This window comes from Dromiciops gliroides, chromosome 3, assembly GCF_019393635.1.
Source record: "Dromiciops gliroides isolate mDroGli1 chromosome 3, mDroGli1.pri, whole genome shotgun sequence".
Taxonomy (NCBI): Eukaryota; Metazoa; Chordata; class Mammalia; order Microbiotheria; family Microbiotheriidae; genus Dromiciops; species Dromiciops gliroides.
This window is the reverse complement of record NC_057863.1, coordinates 462,993,783-463,017,030: the sequence shown is the minus strand read 5'-3', so window position 1 is coordinate 463,017,030 and position 23,248 is coordinate 462,993,783. Positions and strand designations below refer to the sequence as shown.

The 23,248-nt window shown below is 45.7% G+C and overlaps 1 protein-coding gene across 1 annotated transcript in view; it reads left to right on the top strand.

Moving 5' to 3' along the window:
• Positions 1 to 18,365: 18,365 nt before the first annotated feature.
• Positions 18,366 to 23,248, top strand: part of LOC122747785 (spidroin-2-like) — a 30,334-nt gene continuing 25,451 nt past the window's right edge. The window contains exons 1-3 of the mRNA XM_043993623.1: positions 18,366 to 19,304; positions 19,452 to 20,128; positions 20,495 to 20,747. Of these exons, the coding sequence (XP_043849558.1) occupies positions 18,366 to 19,304; positions 19,452 to 20,128; positions 20,495 to 20,747 (1,869 nt within the window). The remainder of the gene's footprint in view (positions 19,305 to 19,451; positions 20,129 to 20,494; positions 20,748 to 23,248) is intronic.

Sequence of the window (23,248 nt, the reverse complement as noted above, 5' to 3'; positions counted from 1 at the left end):
AGTAAATATTTTAACAAAAATATGTCTACCTAATCATTATTAAGGGCTATGCTCATTTCTTTACATAGAAGGAATCCATATTATATTAAAGGACTACCTTCGCTTTCTGTATCATTAGCACTTTGTGCAGTTTTATATTTAAGTGTTTTTTCTACTCATTAATTCCTAAAAGAAAATAATAATGCAAAGCCTTTGCTTCTACAATGTAAGGCTTTCTCAGTGCACCAAATTTATTTTTGATTTTTTGACATTTACTATTTGAATAAGGTTATTTTTGATGCTTCACCTTTCAATGAATCCTGAAGGAGCTTGAATATAGATGGCAGATAACTTGTTTTAAAAGAGCTTATAAGGCACCTCTGTATTCTACTTAATCACTTGTCATGGTCAAAAAATTAAACACAATGGGATCTAATATTCTGTACATTTTTAGTCAATTGAACTATGGAAAAGATGTTATCTACTGTTCAATATAATTTGCAAAAGTCTTTTTGGTCCCTACATGCCCTCATCTATGATGCCCTACTAACTTTTGCAAAGGTTTTCTATATTTGGGAGAGAAAACTACAGGTTGGTACTTACTGGTATCTTCTTGATCACTTTTTATCAATTAGGCTCTTCTATTTCTTTATTTCAATTCCATCATAATTATTTCATTTAAGCACAGATTTCTTCCATACTTTATCCACTCTGACTACTTGTCCTGTTTTTGTTCACTTTAGTGCAATTTGCACTTCTTATGTAAGCATCATAGGGTTTATGGTTAGAGTATATGTATGTTTATTACACAATCCCTGATTTTTGTAATTACCAATGTCAATATCATTTGTTATTAATTCCCTATTCAAAACAAATTGTCAATAGCTTGTTTAATTAATTCAAAGCTAAATCTCCATGATTATATGCCACATTTTTTCTTACTATTTTTTTTTTGGTGAAGTAGTTGGGGTTAAGTGACTTGCCCAGGGTCACACAGCTAGTAAATGTTAAGAGTTTAAGGCCAGATTTGAACTCACGTCCTCCTGCATCCAGGGCCAGTGCTCTATCCACTGCACCACCTAGCTGCCCCCTTACTATTCTTTTTAAATTTATTTTATTTTTTGCTTTGACAAGTCTATTGTCCGATTGTACATTCACAACTGACTCAGAGGTAAGTTCATATCAATAATGTCTAATAATTTAAAAAATGCAGTCTGTTTTAATCTTTCTAATACTTTCGGTGCTTGCCACATCTAGCAGCTACCAATAATTTATTTTATATGAAAGTGTCCATGATATAAAGGTGAGAAGATTCCATATAATCTACAACTCTTGAGCTTCCCTAATATATTTTCCCAACCATACTTTCCCATAGATGGCTCCTCAACCTCATCTTTTTCCCCATATTTGCTTTGATGGCATCAAGTATCAAGAATACATGTGAATTTGATTTAGAGGGTCTACTCAAGTTCTTCATAGGATTTTCCTAGTGTTTTTTTCCTCAACAATCAGTGCTGCTATCTAAATAAACTATTTTCATAATGGTATTTTGCAAATATTTGCCAGTAATACTACAATACATGGTTAATACATGGTATTATTACTACTTATATTTTTTGGACATCTGATAAAACCCACACTGCAAACTATTTTCTTTACATCTCTCTATAGCTTCATGAAACATCTTACTATTTTGCTGCAACTTTCTTCTTATTTTGCTTATAACAAGAATGCCAAGAGTAATTTGAGCCCACTCCTCTAGTAATATGGCCATTTATTAAAAAATTCATTGACAAAGGATTTAGATTCAGAGAACCAGTTCAAATCAAAGTTTGCTAATATTCTCAGCTTTTTATTATCAACACCTTCTAAGCTTCCTCAGTTGCCCCTCCCCTCTGATTGGAGGGTTTGAAGGAAGAGCAATAAATTTCTCCCAAATCCTTCCTTTATAGAGAGCTTAGAACTTTCTAGGTAATTCTTCATTTACCATCAGTGAATATCCTTGGTTTGAACCCTATATAACATAATGTCCCCTGGTGTTGCCCCACCTTTTAATTTTGGGTATATTGTTTTTCCTCATTAGATTGTAAGCTTTTTGAGAGCAGGTTGTTTGTTTTTTTTTTCCATATCCCCATCACTTAGCACATTGGCTGTCACATAGTGGACTCTTAATAAAGGTTTACTAAATTGAATTTAAAATTCTTTAGTAGTATCCTGTCCTTTCCCTTCTAGGGAAAGGTGTGCCCCCTTATATGTCTCTCTCTCTCCATTATATACCCATTATTTAGGATTGAAATGGATTATTCTCCCAGTAATCTGTTCATCTTTTCCAGTGTGATTCCCCATCATGTATTCAAGGGTTTTTTTGCTCTGCTAACCATATTTTAAATTCACATTGAAAACTGATTTCTCTGCTAAATTTATTCTTGATGTTATCTTTTGAAATTTTTATTTTTATGTTGAACTTTATTAGAGTTTCTTACTATTTTCTCCTGAACCTATATGGAAACAGTCATTACTTTGACTCATATTACTGCTAGACTTTGAGTGGAAATACTATGAGCTTTTTAATTGTCATTGAAGTAGGCCTATAGAGTTGGTTGCACGTAAAGATGCTGAAAAGAGAGTTCAAAATGGATTTATTTACTATCACTTCCCTTCTTTCACTCTATGATGCAAGTAAATTGGACCACTAGCTAGATGTGCCCTTAGCTCAACTTGGGATCTTTGTTTCTGTTGACTGTACACCACACCTGAATGAAGTCTTTCTTCATCTCTTCCTCTCAAAATTGTTACTTTTCTTCCAGACTCAGGTCAGGTGCCATGTCATCTATAAAGCCTTCCCTGTTTTCCCCATTTGTTAATGTTCTCTTTCTGCTTAATTTACCTTATATTTTCTTACAGGTAGATAGATACATACATATGATAAGGGGAAACCGATAGGAGAAAGCACGTGGGTCCTTAGGAGTCCTCTGTAAAGAATTACACTCTCGCACAAGACCTAATCAGGAATAAGAGAACAGGTTTATTGGGGTACAAGAGAAACCGGCTGGGAGGAAGGTTTTGCCAGAACAAAACGCTTTCCCCCCCAACTGACTTGTGGGGTGCCATTTTATAGGGTTTAGATGGGGGGTGGGTAAGAGTCTCTTATTGGGTGAGGGGCTGGTGGTCTTCCCGCGTTGTGCTGTGGTAGGAAGAATCCCTCGTGAGAGATCTGGTCACCACTTTGTCCTGATGGGTCTAAGCAGTCTGCTGATGGGCGGTTCCAGGTGGTCTTCTCCTGGATTACCTCATCCAGATGCTTAGGAGGACTGGAATGTGGGGTGATGGTCCTGGAGCATGCTCAGTTCAATCTGTGCCACTTATCTCTGTTAGGTGAGTGTGTGTGTCCTTGATTGTGTTCAAGGAGAGGCCTACTTGATTTTAAGGGAAAACCCCTGAGGTTTCAAGGAAAAGGTTCCTTGAAGCCCCCAGAGAATTGTTGGGGTGACCGGGGCCCATAATCCTCCCATGACACATACATACACACATATATAGGTATATATGCATACATGTAGCTGTGTGTATGTATATATGTATGCATGTATGTGTGTATATGTATATTTACTCATAAGATATATACACACATACACCTGTAAGATTATATATATGCATATGTGCATGTGTGTATATATATATATATATGCATAAACCTGGAAGATATTTATAAAACACTTCAATAATATACTTCAATAAAATGCAAATTTCTTAAGAGCAGAGATTTCTTGGTTTTATTTTTTTCCTTTGTATCCCTAGCATCTATCACATAGAAGTTGTTAACAGTGAGCAGGACCAGGAAAGGCCTCTTGCAGAAGGTAGAATTTGAACTGAGGCTTGAAGGAAATAATGGAAGTTAGGAGGTGACAATGAGGGGGAAGAGAATTCCAGGCACAAAAGTTAATCAACCAGTAATGTGGAAATTTATTTTGATTTGGGGACCCTACCTTTAGGCTGAGATTGGAAAGCCTTGGGCCCTCAGGGTCTCTCCCCCTCCTCCTCAGCTTCAGCTGAGCAAAAAAGCCCCGTGGGCTATACAAGACGCCAGGTCAGACAGCTGGGGGAAAAAAAGCCCCCAGCTCCCTCCGACCTGAGCGGAGCTATCTGAAGGATCCCGGATGGTCTGTGCTGAGGCATAAGGCTCGAGAGCACACCCCCCCCACCACCACCAGCTGCAGCTCTGGCTGGCAGATTAGCTTGGTCTGTGGGGGCGAAGGAAGCCCCGAGATTTGAGTGGAGAGAAGAAAAGGTATATATAGACCTGGGAGTTAGATAGAAAAAGGGGGGAGGAAGGACAGAAGAGAAAGAAGGGGGGCTGACGAATTCGGCTGACTAGAGGAGGAAGGAGACTAGAGGGAGATGGACTAGAAAAAGAAGGAGCGAGGACAGACTAGATAGAGAGACGAGATTAAGGAGAGGAGCTGACTAGGAGAAAGGCTGACTAGAGGGGAGCCCGGAGAAGGACGGAGGAGAATTCAGTTCAGAAAAGGAGAGCCGGGTCTGACAAGGTTACAGGCCTTCATACAAACCAGGGAAAGTGTAACGTGCCCTGAGGCCGGAGGCGGCTAAGGCCCTTATTATATAGAGGCCTATTCATTGCATAGCTTTTCCACGTTGTGATTAATCCAACTACAATTAAAATGCCAGCATTCCAAGTGTGCCTGTTGCCACTGAAACTCTGAGTGATATGTTGAATATATTTTAAGATTATAGGGAGAATGGAATGCTTCAGGGGACAGATTCAGTAGAGGATAGAGACAAACCTTTTCATTATGTATGACAGGTTCTTGAGATTCCAATCATTTAAGAATCTGTGCATATGTGAAAAGCTATATGCACATGTGGTATAAAAATAAACAAAGTATAGGGAGCTGATTTTTGAAGCTAAGGAGACCAGAGTACAAGTCCCTTTCTGTTCCATACTTGTTGCATAACTTCAGCCAGGTTGCTTAACCTCTCAGAGCCCAAGGGTTCAAAGAAACTAAGACTATGAATTGGAGAACATTTGGTGATTAGCCTTGGGAGGATGTGCTCCCTTATATCCCAATACTAGTGAGATCATTGTTTGAACAAAAACTGTGTGTGTGTGTGTGTGTGTGTGAGAGAGAAGAGAGAGACAGAGACAAAATGTCTCTATGTATTCCTTAGATGATAGGTAGACAGATGAAAGAGGGGGGAGGAAAAGGGAGAGAGAGAGAGAGAGAGAGAGAGAGAGAGAGAGAGAGAGAGAGACAGACTGATTCACCTAACACATAGTAGGTGGTTAATTGTTATTTGGCTGCTGACTGGCTGACAGGTACAAGCATACACACATATATACATGCATACATACATACACATATATACCAATGCATATGAAACATATACTGGTACATATTGATATAGTGGGAAAATGGGGTAGGGGTTGGGGTTCTTGGGAATTCCTCTTTAAAGAATTACACCCTCTTGCACACAAAACGTAGTTAGAACAAGGTGATAGTTTATTTAGGGCCAAGGGAAGGGAAGGGTGAGGGGAAGGAAACCATGAAAGAAATCCTTGGACTTTTCATGGGGAGATTTGGCATAAAGCACATGGCTCAGAGGTACCAAATCTCCTGGAACAGGAGACTGGAAGGTACTTTTATAGAGGCCTGATGGGGGTGGACCATCTGCCCGTGAAAAGTTCCTTTAGTGAGAGAGGACCATCCCCCACTGGTGGTAGCTGGGGGAATTTGGTGAGGGGTGGCTACGGATCCCTCTTCAAAACACAAAGGCCGAAGCCACACCCAAATTTATCTTCCCAGAGTAAGGGAGACCAGAATGAAGGGTAGGAATCCGAAGCTAGCTCAGTCCGGTTTGGTTCAGTTTATCTCTCTAGGCGTTATCTGTCCTCTGGTTTAGTTTCTCAAGGAGAAGATTCCTTGGTGTGCCCCAGAGAACTTCTGGGGTGCTCTGCACCCCATGACAATATCATGACCTCTCCATTCCTTTTAATTCCTTAACATATATGGGTATGTTCTTTTATAGATCCTACAAATAAGATCACCCAATGTTTTAGAGTAGAATACTTCACATAGCTCTTTTTTATATTCCTGCTATACCAGTGGAGAACTTGGGCTATCCATCTGTTATCCCTCCCTCTGCCACATCACTGGCTCACCAAATTTCCTAGTCATATATTTCCTTGATGATTTCCCTTATGTCACTAACTTTTGGCAGATAGGCTATATAGTGCGTGTGCGCACACACACACACACACACACACATAAATGTGTGTAATGTACATATATGTATATATGGATCTACTCAGTATTTATAAATATAAGTATTTATAAATATAAATACATATATACATGTGTAGATAATATATGTATATATGTGCCCATGTAAATATGATAACTATATTTCCCTATACAACTGACAACCTTTTTGAATGAAGAATCATAATGATCCCTATCAAAAGTCTTTAGAGGCAAAATACAAAACCTAAATATTCTATTCACCAGTGAGCTATATATAAGACATATATTTAATTTCCACTCACTACCATCTTTCATTTATTGTCTCAGATATTAGTATCTTGAACTTAATGCACTGCTGTCAAAAAAAGGTCAAGAACTCTGCAGTCCATGCAAAAATCAATAAATACAATTCCTGCATAATGATATCCATGTGAGGTTAGAGCAAAAGATGCCAGAAATACTGATTTTCAAGGAAAATATGTCATGCATTTATGTGTTTGTGCATGTGGATATAAACACACTTTCTGTTCAGGCTATCAAATATGAGTTATTTCCTGAATTTATTATTATTAAAGAATTGAATTGAAAATGAATAAGAATGCTGCACTAATGGTCTTGGCATTGCTTTATCTAAGTCTTCTGGAAGATAGATATTTAGCTGAATCTGTACCAAAGTTTATTTCCTTCCACTGGGAGGTACAGCTCTGTATGCCAAGACATAGCAGAATAGAAGTGTTTCCCATCAATCTGACTCCTGTAACATGTGTTTCTGGTAGACAACTAAGGGTCCTGAATGAAAGGCTGGTGTTTCTGTCTTGCCCAATTGGTTGATCAGTGCTTACTGCTTTCACTATAGATGCGGTCACAATGACCTGGATTCAACACTCTGACCTCTCCCTTCCCTTCCAATTCTGACATTCTATGACACAATACTTTACATAGAAAATAATCAAATAAATTAATTTGTAATCCCATTGATTTACCAGGTATGAACATAATCTAGTGCAAAATGAGAATAAGAAACTGAGAGCTAAAAAGTTAAATCTAAGCCACTGCTTTACTATAATCCTACATTCTGAAAGTAGTAGTGCTGATTTTAGATAGAATGTTGAAGATTGCCAAATGCAAAGATTTCCTTATTGGGAGACAAGTTTGGGATGAGTGGATTAATGCCAGGGTTAGTTTCTTCCTCTGCCCTCCATTATGGATATTTTATATTGGGATTCTAGAAAAAGTATTTAACTAAATTAAATAATAAGGGTTTCCACAAAAGTCCTTCTCTAGTACTTCACAATCACTTGGAGATAAAAGGCTCCATTAGCAAGACACAAACTCTGGTAGGTCTTGCTAAATTCAAATGGCTCCAAGCAAAATTTTGGGAAAGGACTGAGTATTGCCTGAGAATCGGGTTAACAAAGTGGAGCAAGGTTCATCTTTACAGGGATGTCCAGCAGGTAACAAAGTCTGGGGCTATAGCAACTCATTAAGACCTCCTACCAAGCTATGAAGAGGCTGCAATCTGCATTGGTGAAAGGAGTGGCCATATTCAGGAAACATAGATCCTTTGAAGTATTGACAACAAATTATAGAAAAAGAACTAGTGAATCTAAAAATGTTTGACTAAGGTATGGCATGCTAGTCAGAACTATTCATCTGCACACACCCCATCCTATCATGATTTAATCATATTTCAAAGCATTTCTTTTTAATTTGTATATACAGAGATACAATATATGAAACAAATAATTCAGAGCTGAACACAATATTCTAGGACCCAAAGTAATTTATACAGAAAGCTGGATATTTATTACTGATGCTAGAGGTTATTAAGTTATCTGAAAGGTATAGACTTCATTTCTGTTTTCAAGAAATAGAGATTTATATTGCTTATTTATTCCCAGCTGTTGAATATCTGAACCGTGCTCAGAAAAAGAGATTAAAAATATTTGACAACAATGGCTGACAGGGCAGCAACTAGGGGAAACTAACCCAATTCTTACTCAGAACAGATTTGTATAAGGGAGAGTGGGGGCAAGGTAAGGAGGGCCAGAATACTGGGACAACTATTTTGTCAGATTCTCATGACACCACATGATTAATATCCCTTTATCATATATGAAAAACCCAGTGCCACATGGAATCATCACAACTATGCCATTTTTCATCTTAGTATCCTCTGTGTCTAATATAGTTCTCCTATACAGCAAGTGTTTAATAAATATTGGCTAAATTTAATTGACAGGATACCATTTAAAGCAAGGCAAATCACCATATGTTACCACCCTCACTTATGGATCTATCTTTTCCTTCCTTCCTTCCTTCCTTCCTTCATTTGTTGGCCTATTTGTTTGTTAAACAAATCAGTGAAAAAGTATTTATTTGGTGACTAAATGCCAAATACCATAAGTTCTATATGAAGATGAAATATGTGTCCTCTAAGAGGTTACATTCTATAGAGAGAAACAAAATATAGACATACATACATATATGTATGTATGTGTATATATATATGTGTGTATGTGTGTATGTGTATATGCAAAAAATAATAAAATACAATAGGTGAGGTTAGTCACTAGAACCTAGAGGAATCAAGAAAAGCTTGATGAAGGAAGTGGTACTTGAACAATACTATGAAACTAGAAATTCTAAGAAGATCCCCTTGAAGTAAATGTAGTATTCTCTGGAAGAAGGTGATGAAAGAGTCCATTACAGACATGGTGGGATGGGATGGGAATAAAAAGGCATGAAGATGGAAGCTGGAGGTGTTAAGGCTAAAATTCTAGCTAGTCTGTCTAAAATATCTAATGAGTGGTCGCCAATAAATTATAAGCTTTAGCAAGAGTTAGACTTTTAAGCATTTATTAAGGAGAATAAGAATTTGGTAAAGAGAGTGAGAAAGGCCTATGTTCATCAAGAGCACACTTCTAGCTCCGCTCTCCGCCAGAGTCCCCAGGAAAAAGCGCAAGTCAGGGCGCCAGGCTCCCCCTTCCTCCTCCCACCAGCAAATGTCACTTCCTGATACCAAAGAAAAGACGCACGTTCTTACCCTCAAAGACCTTCCTTTCATGGCAGAGCTTTTCTACAGTAAGTCTCCAGCAGGGGGTGTCATTCCAATCATTACAGAGGGATCATAAAATCCACAATGGGGAACAATGTATAATAAGGGCTAAAAAGAGGAGCATTTGACCCTAAAGCTAATAGAAGATATTAATGCCTAGAAAGGGAAAATTACTTACCCATAATGAGATAGATAAGGAAGTAGAATGGTTAAGAGTTGAACCCAGATTCTGAGTCTTCAAATCCAGTGGTCTTCCTGCCACATAATGAGGTGAGCTATTGTAAAGTGGAGAGAACAATGTACCAGGAAGTCACATAAAAGGATGGAAAAGTAGAAATGTATAGATATATATACATCATGCATATATACATACATTTATGAAAATTGCAAATTTTCATGTAGATACATATGTTGTTGTACAGCAAAGCCTTATTGAGCACTTCCTATTCCATGCAACATCTCACCCAAGACCCTGTAAATACAACAGTAAGAGGATTATTGACATTGATGATGTCAATATAATATAGCCAGAATAAAACCATCTTCATATATATATATATATATATATATATATATATATATATATATGTCCTGGCTATTAGAAGGAAACAGCTGGGGGCAGCTAGTTGGCAGTGGATAAAGCACCAGCCCTGGATTCAGAAGGACCTGAGCTCAAATCTGGCCTCAGACACTTGACACTTACTAGCTGTGTGACCCTGGGCAAGTCACTTAACCCTCATTGCCCTGGAGGAAGAAGAGGAAGAAGAGGAAGAAGAGCAGGAAAAAGCTAATGTATCCATCTTTTTTTTTTTAACCCTCATTCTTGTGACAAGGTCAGATTTGACTAGGAAGAACAATGACACAGAGAAATATCAGAGAGCTAGACATGAATGCAAGGCCAGCTCATTTCTGTAATCATGTTATTTTTCATGGAACATTCTTTTGCTATCTTTCTCAGAAACTGCATGAAGGTGACATTGGGTTCTCAAAGGCTATGCCAGAGGAACATAATCTCTGAAAGATCCTAACAAGTCGGAAGGAATTGGCATACAGGCCAAGTGCAAGATTATATTGTCAGAAACAGATTGAAGCTGTTCTGAAGTCTTCCAAAATCACAGGATTGAGATTGTGGAAGGATAGCAGCATGACCTTCTTAAAGGAACCACTGTTTCAAATAAACAAAAAAGATTTCCTCACCATGAACTGAACACAAGGAAAAAGAAGATGGAGAGAACAAGCTAAGCCTCACTGAGGTCCCAGACTTCCCTCAATGGGAGCAAAGCATTTCAGATCCTCCTCATGGATATTTAATTTAGAATAAGAATAGTTCTGACACATTGAATCATTACATGAATTATCTCTGTTCCCCTATTAAATTATAATCTTATATCTACTTTATAGTGATGATACTCTCTGGATTTAGACTGATTTTTGGATCAAAGATATTTAGTCTGGTGCGAGGCCCATACTAAAAAATTAGCAAGTTTGCTATAGCTTGCCAAAGCCTGTGGACTGTTAGTGCAGCTTTCAAGCACTCAGAGTAACCTGAAAGTTCCTGTCCTCAAAAGTGACTTACAAAGTCATAGAGCAAATTTGTGCCAACGCAGGGACAAAAATCCACATCTCTGTATGTCTACTTTAATATTCTTCCTACAACCCTAAGGATGATACTTTACAAATTAGGATGAGTTACATCCAATGCATCATATCTAGGGAAGGAATCAGAATTAAGAGGGGGTGGGGATGGCGTTCTGTAGAAGGTGGTATTTTAGTTAAGATTTAAAAGGAATCCAAGAAGGGCACTATTTAGAGTAGAGGTGGGAGAATGTTCCAGTAATGGGGGATAGCCAGAGAGGATTCCTAGAGCCAAGATGGGGTGCCTCATTCATGAAAAAGCTAAGAAGCCAGTGTCACTGGATTGAAGAGTATTTGTCAGAGTGTGGTATAAGAAGAATGGAAAGATAGGTGGAGGCTAGGTTATGTAGTGCTTCAGATGCCAAACAGAATATTTTGTATTTGCTCCTAGAGATACTATGGAGCCATTGGAATTTATTGAATAGGGGGTAGGATGAATGACCAGACTTGTGTTTTAGGTAAATCAATTTAATGGCTAAATGGAGAATGAGTAGAATTAGGAAGAGACTTTAGCCAGGCAGACCCACAAGAAATCTATTGCAAAAATCAAGGCAAGGGGTAATGAGGCACTGCAGTAGAGTGGTGTCAATCTAAGAAGAGAGGAAGCAGCATGTTTCAGAGATGAAAATGGAGAATTCAGCAGTCTTTGGCAACAGCTTGGATTTGGGGAATGAGAGATAGGAATCCTGTGTGACTCCTAGGTTGTGAGCCTTAGGGACTGGGAGGATGGTCCTGTTCTCTACAGGAATAGAGAAAGTAGGAAAGGGTGGGAGAATTTAGGGGGAGAAATAACAAGTTCAGTTTTGAAAATATTGAATTTAAGATATATAATTTGAGCTATCTGAAAGCAGTTGGAGCTGTGAGTTGGAGGTCAGCAGAGATTAGAGCAGAATGGGTAGATTTCAGAACTATCAGTGTGAAAATTGCAATGAAATTCTTGGAAACTAATGAGGTCATCAAGTGAATATAGTATATACATACACACATATACATGCACATATTCATGTAGTATATACATATTTGGGCACATGCTGCATTCAATCTTATAGTGTGTGTGAATGTATTATGTGGAGAGGTATAGTATAGCATAGTACCATATAGTACAGTAGAGTAGAAGAAGAGAAGTATAGTATGGATTATGGAAGGATAAGAGAAGAGAGTCCAGGACAGAATCCTAAGGTACCACAATTAGAGGGTGTGACCTGGAGGAGGATCCAGCTAAGGAAATAGAAAAGGAGTGGTCTTACAGATACGAGGAAAATGGGGAGAGAGTAGTGTCCTAAAAAGAGAAGTGATTATAAAGGAAGAAAGAGTGATCAATAGTACCAAAGGCTACAGAGAGGTTAAGGAGAATGAGGATTGAGAAAATACCATTGAATTTGGCTACTAAGAGATCACTAGTAACTTTGAAGAGAACTGTTTTGGTGGAATGATAAAAGTTGGATTGTAAGTCATTTGACCCTTACTACATTCTGGAGTGTATAAATTTTTATTATCATCTTTATTTTACAGCTAAAAGTGCAAAGTTAAAGTAATTCTCCTAAAGTCCCATAACTTGCAAATGGATATAGAAAAACTTAAAACTGCATCTTCTCCCTCCAAGTTTTACATTCTTTCTTTTATGCCATGCCAACAATATAGCATTTAGCTCATGTGAAGAGTCATTAGAGGAACTTAGTATAACAATGATTCCTGGACCCATATACACAATCTAGGGAGTTGTCAATATACCCTTAAATCTACTCCATTTTTTTTGTGGGACAATGATGGTTAAGTGACTTGCCCAGGGTCACACAGTCAAGTGTCTGAGGCCAGATTTGAACTCAGGTCTTCCTGAACCCAGGGCCAGTGCTTTATCTACTGTGTCACCTAGCTGCCCCTTATTCCATTCTTTGATATGGTGTGTAGGGTTACATAATCTACTTAAATAATAACAGAAATTGATAATAATTAAAATAGTTATTACATATACATATATGTGTGTGTGATAAGAACTACTAACACTCCTTAACATTTAAGGTTTGCCAAGTGTTTTGAATATATCATTGTGTTGAAGCCTCATAACCTATGATGTCAGTATAGTCTGACTACTCTGCTCCCCTCTATTATAAATGAGAAAACTCCCTAGTCACACAGCTATTCAGTGCTGAAATTGAAAGTTGAAATCAGGCTTCTGATTCTAGGCCCAAGGCTTATTTTACTATATCATTTGAAACACCCTTGTCAGAAAATCCTGTGAACAAAAAGACACTACTAGCCCCTTTTGATCAGGTAGATAATGTTTTTAGTAAGAAAATGTTTTTGAGAGACCAGGTCATTATTTAACATATTGCCATTCTCAGTCAGTCAATCAATTATTTAGAATCTACTATATACCATTTATTAAGAATCTACTATAAGGGGCGGCTAGGTGGCACAGTGGATAAAGCACTGGCCCTGGATTCAGGAGTACCTGAGTTCAAATTCGGCCTCAGACACTTGACACTTACTAGCTGTGTGACCCTGGGCAAGTCACTTAACATCCATTGCCCCACAAAAACAAAAACAAAAAAACAACAAAAAAAGAATCTACTATATGCTAGGCACTGTTATAAACCCTGGGAAAACAAAGAAAGCCTCAAAATAGTCTCTCATCTCAAGATACTTATAGTCTAATGAGGGGGAAAGCACAAACAACGATGTGCAAACCATCTATATATAGAACAAATTAGAAATAACCAATATAGCAAAGCCATTAGAATTCAGGGCTTTTGGGGCAGCTAGATGGCGCAGTGGATGGAGCACCGGCCCTGGATTCAGGAGTACCTGAGTTCAAATTCGGCCTCAGACACTTGACACTCACTAGCTGTGTGACCCTGGGCAAGTCACTTAACCCCAATTGCGTCACTAAAAAAAAAAAAAAAAGAATTCAGGGCTTTTGGAGAAGGTTTCTTACAGAAAGTGTGACTTTATCTGATACTTGAAGGAAGACAGAGAAACTAGGAGGCCGAAATTAGGAGGCCAATTCTAGCCATAGGGAACTGGAAGTAAATGGAGTGCCATGTACAAGGCATAGCAAGGAGGCCAATGTAACTGGACAATGAAGTATAGATGGAAATAAGAGATTAGAAGACTCAAAAAGTAGCAAGGTGTAAGATTATGAAGAGTTTTACATAAAAGTCAAATGGGATTTTATTTTTTATCTAGAAATAAAAGAGAGGCACTGGTGTTTATTAAATATGGAATAATATGGTCAGACCTGTACTTTGGGAAGATAAGTTTGATAGGTGAGTAGAGGATACATTGGAGTGGGGAGAGACAAGGCAAAAAGACCAAACAGATGCCTGTTGCAATATTTTAGGCTTGAGGTGATAAGCATCTGTACCAGGGCAGTGGCACTGTTAGAGGAGAGAAACAGGTATATGTAGGAGATGTCTTAATAAGGTAGAAATTAGAGGATTTGACAATTTATTGGATATTGTTGAGAGAGAATGAGGAGTGAAAGATGTCGCCTAGGTTTCAAGTTTGGGTGACTGGTAGGATAATGTACCCATAATAGTAATAGGGAAGTTAGGAAACAGCAAGGATTTTGGGAAAAAGATAATGAGTTCAATAGTGGAAGTATCATGTTTAAGATGTCCATAAGTCATCTAGTAGAGATGTCAAATTGGCAGTTGGAGGTATGAGTCTGGAGGTCAGGAGAGAGGGTAGAATATCTCATTCTGAACATTTGCTACTTAGGTAAAAAGAGTATTATTAATGACTGACTGTCTTGTTTCTTCCTACTGTTACTAGTGAAAAAAGAAAGAAAGAAAGAATTGGAACAGCTAGGTGGCATAGTGGATAGAGCACCAGCCCTGGAGTCAGGAGGACCTGAGTTCAAATCCAGCCTCAGACACTTGACACTTACTATCTGTGTGACCCTGGGCAAGTCACTTAACCCCACTTACCTCACCAAATAATAATAATGATAATTTTAAAATGCTTAAAAAAGAAAATAAAAAAGAATGTCAAGTAGAAAAAGGAAGATTTAGGCAGAGAAAAACAAATTATAAATACTCATATTCTGATATTATGTTGAATAGAATTCATTGTGTTGGTTGAAACCAGGTTAGGCATTCTGTTGACCGAGCATATTATACAAAAGAAGTCCTTTGAATAGGTCAAAGATGGATCTACAATAGGAAGAAGCTAAAATCAAGAACAGAACAGATTCCTTGATGAGTTATAAAGGCAATCAGAATTAAAATCAGGAATCATTGATTGGTAGCATTTAATATAATTTAATGGATGCACAGATACATTTTGGGGAGTAACGTAAGGGGGAAGGGATAGGGGAGAAGAATAAATTTTTATATAGTGCCTACCTTGAGACAAGCAGCTTTTAAAAAATATCTCATTTAAACAACACAATAACCCTGGGAGGGAGGTGCTATTATTATCTTCATTTTTACTTTTGTCTTTATTATTATAAGATATTATTATCTTTTTACAGTTGAGGAAATTGAGGCAAACACAACTTAAGTGACTGACTGGCTCAGGGTCACATAAGCTAATGTCTCAGGTGAACAGGTCTTCGTGACTCTAGGCCCAGCACCACCTTACCACCAATTGCCTCTAGATGAGGAACTCATTACCCACCCTTTTTTTTCCATTAAAAAAAAAAATCTGAACGTAATGAGCAAACTAAGATGAGCACTTCCATAATACACAGTAGCACAGAGAGGTTGTATATAACATTGTGAGTATCTATTTATGTACTTTCTTTTCTTTATATGAATATAATGAATTTAACATGTTATTTTCAAAGTGGTCCCTGCTTATCTGTGATTCTTTCTGACCTTGCTTTTCTGTGTGTTTCAAACACATTGCAGTCTATTCTTTTGTTCAGCTGTAATTGTTAGGAAGTTCTTTGTTTGTTTATTTTCCAATTCTCTTAAGTTGAATTCTAAATATCTGAAACTTCCACCCAATGTAAAGTAGTTTTGCCTTTGGGGACCAAATAGAAGTCAAGAAAGAAATAACCAAGTGTCCTAATTTTCTTCTTTGAAGAAAAAAAATGTGATACTATTTGTAGTGGCTAAGAACTGGAAATCAAAGGGATGCTCATCAATTAGGGAATGGCTAAATGAGCTGTGGTATATGATTGTAATGGAGTGTTATTGTGCTGAAAGAAATGACAAGCAGTATTATTTCAGAAAAAAACTAGAAAGATTTACACGAACAGAACCAGGAGAACATTGTACACAGCAATAGCATTATTGTTCAATGAACAACTGTAAATGACTTAGCTCTTCTCAGCAATACAAAGATCCAAGACAATCCCAAAGGACTAATAATGAAGCATACTATCTGCCTCCAGAGAAAGAACTGGTATTAATTGAATACAGACTGAAGTCTACTATTTTTCACTTTCTTTTTTTCATTGTTTTCTTTTATTCGAGTCTTATACAAAATGACAAATGGAAGTGTTTTAGATAATTACACATATATAACCTATAACTGTTTAGCATTTCAGAGAGTCTCAGACACTTAACACTTACTAGCTGTGTGACCCTGGGCAAGTCACTTCACCCCAATTGCCTCACTAAAAAAAAAAACGTTTTAACATACAATTGGGGAAAAAATAAAATATTATTTAAAAAAGAAAAATGTAATAATGATATTCCTCTGAGCAGGAATGAAACAACATGGTATAGTAGAAAGAAGACTTCACTGTGGACCAACCTCACCACTCAGTAACTGTGATCTTTAGCAAGTTACTTAACTTTTTTTCAGTCTCAGTTTCCTCATCTATCATGCATTGCTTCCCACAGAGTTGCTGTGGGGACAAAATGAGCAAATCCTTGAAAGTGTTTTGTTATATTAAATTATATTAAAATTCTGAGTTCCTTAAAATATCTATAGAACTATAGGAAAAATACAAAAAGGATCCCATCCCTCAGTTGAAGGCTGGTACATGACAGCCACACATACAGATAGATAAGAATTTCCCTATGGGAAAGTTTCCTACAAAGTAAAAACAGGTCCAAGTGAAAGTCTTCTCTTCCTGAGCATTTTATGACCCTAATTACCCTAATTAGTCTCCAAGAACACACAGGACAATTATTGCCTTCCCTGCAGGGCAAGCCCAGCCAGGCCAGGGCAGGCGAACTGGGCGTGGCGGGGCAGGGTGACCAGGGCAAGCCAAGCCAGGGCGGGGTGAGCTGAGACAGGGTGAGCTGGGGCAGGGCAAGCCATGCCGCGCCAGGGGCGGGCCTGGGTGAGCGGAGCCAGGGCGGGCCGTGCCGCGCCAGGGGCGGGCCGTGCCGCGCCGGGGGCGGGCCGTGCCGCGCCGGGGGCGGGCCGTGCCGCGCCGGGGGCGGGCCGTGCCGCGCCGGGGGCGGGCCGTGCCGCGCCGGGGGCGGGCCGTGCCGCGCCGGGGGCGGGCCGTGCCGCGCCGGGGGCGGGCCGTGCCGCGCCGGGGGCGGGCCGTGCCGCGCCGGGGGCGGGCCTGGGCGAGCTGAGCCGGAGCAGGCCGGGGCGGGCAGAGCCAGAGCGGGCCGGGGCGAACCGAACCGCGCCGGGGCGGGGCGGGGCGGGCCTGGGCGAGCGGAGCCAGGGCGGGCAGGGGCGGAGCCGGGCCAGGGCGGCCAATGCCGCGCTGGGGGCGGGCCTGGGCGAGCTGAGCCGGGGCAGGCCGGGGCGGGCCGTGCCGCGCCAGGGGCGGGCCGTGCCGCGCCGGGGCGAACCGAACCGCGCCGGGGCGGGAGGAGCCGAACCGAGCTGTGCCGCGCCGGGGCGGGCCTTGCCGCGCCAGGGGCGGGCCGTGCTGCGCCGGGGCGAACCAAGCCGCGCCGTGGCGGGGCGGGGCGGGGCGGGGCGGGCCTGGGCGAGCGGAGCCGGGGCGGGCAGGGGCGGAGCCGGGCCAGGGCGGCCCATGCCGCGCTTGGGGGCGGGCCTGGGCGAGCAGACCCGGGGCAGCCCGGCGCGGGCCGAGCCGAACCGAGCCGGGCCGTGCCGCGCCGCGCCGCGCCGGGGCGGGCCGAGCCGAACCGAGCCGGGCCGTGCCGCGCCGGGGCGGGCCGTGCCGCGCCGGGGCGAACCGAGCCGCGCCGGGGCGAACCGAACCGCGCCGGGGGCGGGCCTGGGCGAGCTGAGCATGGGCAGGCCGGGGGCGGGCCGTGCCGCGCCGGGGGCGGGCCTGCCGCGCCGGGGGCGGGCCTGGGAGAGCGGAGCCGGGGCAGGCCAGGGCGGGCGGTGCCGCGCTGGGGCGAGCCGAACCGAGCCGAGCCGGGCCGTGCCGCGCCGGGGCGGGCCGTGCCGCGCCGGGGCGAACCGAGCCGCGCCGGGGCGAACCGAGCCGCGCCGGGGCGAACCGAACCGCGGCGGGGGCGGGCCTGGGCGAGCTGAGCATGGGCAGGCCGGGGGCGGGCCGTGCCGCGCCGGGAGCAGGCAGTGCCGCGCCGGGGGCGGGCATGGGCGAGCTGAGCCTGGGCAGGCCCGCGCCGGGGGCGGGCCGTGCCGCGCCGGGGGCGGGCCTGGGAGAGCGGAGCCGGGGCAGGCCGGGGCGGGCCGTGCCGCGCCGGGGAGAACCGAACCGTGCCGGGGCGGTCCGAGCCGAACCGAGCCGTACCGTGCCGCGCCGGGGCGGGCCGAACCGAGCCGGGCCGTGCCGCGCCGGGGCGGGCCGAGCCGAACCGAGCCGGGCCGTGCCGCGCTGGGGCGAGCCGAACCGAGCCGGGCCGTGCCGCGCCGGGGCGGGCCGTGCCGCGCCGGGGCGAACCGAGCCGCGCCGGGGCGAACCGAACCGCGCCGGGGGCGGGCCTGGGCGAGCTGAGCATGGGCAGGCCGGGGGCGGGCCGTGCCGCGCCGGGAGCAGGCAGTGCCGCGCCGGGGGCGGGCATGGGCGAGCTGAGCCTGGGCAGGCCCGCGCCGGGGGCGGGCCGTGCCGCGCCGGGGGCGGGCCTGGGAGAGCGGAGCCGGGGCAGGCCGGGGCGGGCCGTGCCGCGCCGGGGAGAACCGAACTGTGCCGGGGCGGTCCGAGCCGAACCGAGCCGTACCGTGCCGCGCCGGGGCGGGCCGAACCGAGCCGGGCCGTGCCGCGCCGGGGCGGGCCGAGCCGAACCGAGCCGGGCCGTGCCGCGCCGGGGCGGGCCGAGCCGAACCGAGCCGGGCCGTGCCGCGCCGGGGCGAACCGAGCCGCGCCGGGGGCGGGCCTGGGCGAGCTGAGCCTGGGCAGGCCGGGGGCGGGCCGTGCCGCGCCGGGGGCGGGCCTGGGCGAGCTGAGCCGGAGCGGGCCGGGGCGAACCGAACCGCGCCGGGGCGGGGCGGGGCGGGCCTGGGCGAGCGGAGCCAGGGCGGGCAGGAGCGGAGCCGGGCCAGGGCGGCCCATGCCGCGCTGGGGGCGGGCCTGGGCGAGCTGAGCCGGGGCAGGCCGGGGTGGGCCGTGCCGCGCCAGGGGCGGGCCTGGGAGAGCGGAGCCGGGGCAGGCCGGGGCGGAGCCGGGCCGTGCCGCGCCGGGGCGGGCCGAGCCGGGCCGTGCCGCGCCGGGGCGGGCCGAGCCGAACCGAGCCGGGCCGTGCCGCGCCGGGGCGGGCCGAGCCGAACCGAGCCGGGCCGTGCCGCGCTGGGGCGGGCCGAGCCGAGCCGGGCCGAGCCGGGCCGTGCCGCGCCGGGGCGAACCGAGCCGCGCCGGGGGCGGGCCTGGGCGAGCTGAGCCTGGGCAGGCCGGGGGCGGGCCGTGCCGCGCCGGGGGCGGGCCTGGGCGAGCTGAGCCGGAGCGGGCCGGGGCGAACCGAACCGCGCCGGGGCGGGGCGGGGCGGGCCTGGGCGAGCGGAGCCAGGGCGGGCAGGGGCGGAGCCGGGCCAGGGCGGCCCATGCCGCGCTGGGGGCGGGCCTGGGCGAGCTGAGCCGGGGCAGGCCGGGGTGGGCCGTGCCGCGCCAGGGGCGGGCCGTGCCGCGCCGGGGCGAACCGAACCGCGCCGGGGCGGGAGGAGCCGAACCGAGCTGTGCCGCGCCGGGGCGGGCCTTGCCGCGCCAGGGGCGGGCCGTGCTGCGCCGGGGCGAACCAAGCCGCGCCGGGGCGGGGCGGGGCGGGCCTGGGCGAGCGGAGCCGGGGCGGGCAGGGGCGGAGCCGGGCCAGGGCGGCCCATGCCGCGCTTGGGGGCGGGCCTGGGCGAGCAGACCCGGGGCAGCCCGGCGCGGGCCGAGCCGAACCGAGCCGGGCCGTGCCGCGCCGTGCCGCGCCGGGGCGGGCCGAGCCGAGCCGAGCCGAGCCGGGCCGTGCCGCGCCGGGGCGGGCCGTGCCGAGCCGAGCCGAGCCGGGCCGTGCCGCGCCGGGGCGGGCCGTGCCGCGCCGGGGCGAACCGAGCCGCGCCGGGGGCGGGCCTGGGCGAGCTGAGCCTGGGCAGGCCGTGGGCGGGCCGTGCCGCACCGGGGGCGGGCCTGCCGCGCCGGGGGCGGGCCTGGGCGAGCAGAGCCGGGGCAGGCCGGGGCGGGCGGTGCCGCGCCAGGGCGAACCGAGCCGCGCCTGGGCGGGGTGGGGCGGGCCTGGGCGGAGCCGGGGTAAGCCGGGGCGGGGCGTGGCGGGCCGTGCCAGGCTAGGGTAGGCCGTGCCGCGCCGGGGCGGGCGGAGCCGAACCGAGCCGTGCCGCGGGGAGAACCGAACCACTCCGGGGCGAGCCGAGCCGGGGAGAGCCGAGCCAAGCTGGGCCAGGGCGGGGAGAACCGGGCCAGGGCGGGGCAGGGTGAGCCGAGCCGGGCCGTGCCGGGTTGGGGTGAGGCGGGGCGAGCCGAACCGGGGCGGGCCGAGTGGAGCTGGGGGGGCGGGGGCGGGGCGAGTGGGGGTGGAGCGGGGGTGAGCCATAGGAAAACTACAAAAAGGATCCCATCCCTCAGTTTTGAAGGCTGGTACATGATAGCCATACATGCAGATAGATAAGAATTTCCCTATGGGAATGTTTCCTACAAAGTAAAACAGGTCCAAGTGAACGTTTTCTCTTCCTGAGCATTTTATGACCCTAATTACCACAGTCTCCAAGAACACACAGGACAATAATCCCCGCCTTCCCGGCGGGGCGGGGCTCGGCATTGCTCCCTGGAAGGGTCTTTCAAGAAGGAAACTGCCTTCATTTGTCTTTTTTTTTTTCTAGTTCTTTATCAATCCCAACCTCACTTGACTACATAGCAGCAGAATTCTGAGATAGCTTATAGTGGAGCTTTGTATGGGCCCTGCTGCAACCCCCTCCCCAAGATACCTAGGCTAAAGGCAATAGGGTGAATAACAATATAACCAAGGAAGGGCAGGGAAACAAGGTTACAGAATAGATGCAGGGAAGGGTCAGAAAAGCAAAGTTGTAAAAGAAAAAATAGACATTTCTCAAGACACAGAGACATCATCTTGACTATTATGACCCACGCAACCCTCAGGCTCACATAATCTGTCTGCCTATTGCAACTGGTATTGGGTCCAATATTTCATCATGGATCCTGCCTTGTATTTGAAAACTATATCCTTTCCAGCCCCACCCCTTTCCCTCTTCCCTCCTCCTCTTCCTCCTTCTTCTCTCTCTACATACACACACACACACACACATATATATATATATATATATATGCACATATATCTGTATACATACACACATATATGTATACACACGTATGTACATACACATACAATCCCTTTATTTATATTGGGTAAGTAATTTTCATCACCTCAGTACCTGGAATTAGGATGACTTCCTAATTATCCTGGCATATACTTTGCTGGTTGAATTGCTAATAGATATCTTTGGGTGGAAATAAAGTTTCTCTAGGATAGTCAAGTGCCTGTACTAAATTGGGTCCTTACGCCCTTCAAGTTCCAGCTAAAATCCTACCTTCTACAGGAAGTTTTTCCAGATCCCCCTTAATTCTAGGGCCTTCCCTCTATTGGTAATTTTCAGTTATGCATATACATAGAAAGAACAGTTATCAACATGTAGCAGTTCCTATCTTTGACCATTGCTTTGGGGGACCCAATGGCTGCTGAGTCTAGGGAGTGACTGTAGAAGGCAGAAGCCCTTTGGGAGAAGAAGAAAGTGGCTCCTACCAATTGATTATCAATCGGGATTGATAGCTGTATAAGCAGTCTAGGTGACACACCATCACCAAGCCAAATAGGTGAAATAGGAAACCTATTCTCAGGTGGCCCTTTTGGGATCTCTTTTCTCTTTTACAGTTGCCCTAAATTTTTGTTTTAACCCCATTTCACCTATATCTTGTCTTTTGAGGAGTGGTAGGAAAGGACACAGTGTGATTTTATCCTGAGATATATACCCTCCTCCCATACTCCAAGGGATGGGCCTGGGTTCCTCTGAGATTATATCCAGAATTTGCGAGGACTTCTGCTGTTTTACAAATTCCGAGTTTCCTAGTAAACTCTTCAAGATCATGGGCCTTGTCCTAGCCATCTCTATACCTAGCACCATTTCTAAGACTTTAATGAATGTCTTTTGAATCCATGCATACTGATACCGGCTCTCAGGCCCTAATTAATTTCCTGGGTATCTCATGATTGAGGGGAAAGACACCTGGACTTGGAGTCAGAGGAGCTGGGTTCAAGTCTTGGCTTATTGTCCTTTGAGACTTGCCTAACCTCTCTGAGCATTCATTTCCTCATCTGTAAAATGAGGAGATCATTCTAGATTAGCCCAAGTACCCTTCCATCTCTAAAGCCTGTGATTCTATCAAGTCTAACACAGAACAAACTGGATTGTTACATAATTCTCAACCTACATAGGCAATCCCCAGCCAAATCTTGTCCTTTTGACATGACATACATCTCCTCTCTGCTCATAGAGCCAAAATTCTATTTCAAGCCCTTATTGAGTTTTGCCTGGACTACTGCAACATCCTTCTTTTTTTTTTTTTTTTTTTTGGCGGGACAATTGGGGTTAAGTGACTTGCCCAGGTTCACACAGCTAGTAAGTGTTAAGTGTCTGAGGCTGGATTTGAACTCAGGTCCTCCTGAATCCAGGGTCAGTGCTCTATCTACTGCATCACCTAGCTGCCCTGAAATTGAACTCATTATCTTTTCCCCAAAATATCCTTCTTCCTAACTTCCTTATTACTTTCTTTTCTTTACTTTTTTCTTTTTTTTTTCCTTTGTGGGGCAATGGAGATTAAGTGACTTGCCCAGGGTCACACAGCTAGTAAGTGTCAAGTGTCTGAGGCCAGATTTGAACTCAGGTACTCCTGAATCCAAGGCCAGTGCTTTATCCACTATGCCACCTAGCTGCCCCTAGATTGCCTTTCTTTTACTGTATATAGTTTGTAAGTATCTAGTTATTTACACGTCTCCTTTATTAGAATGTAAGC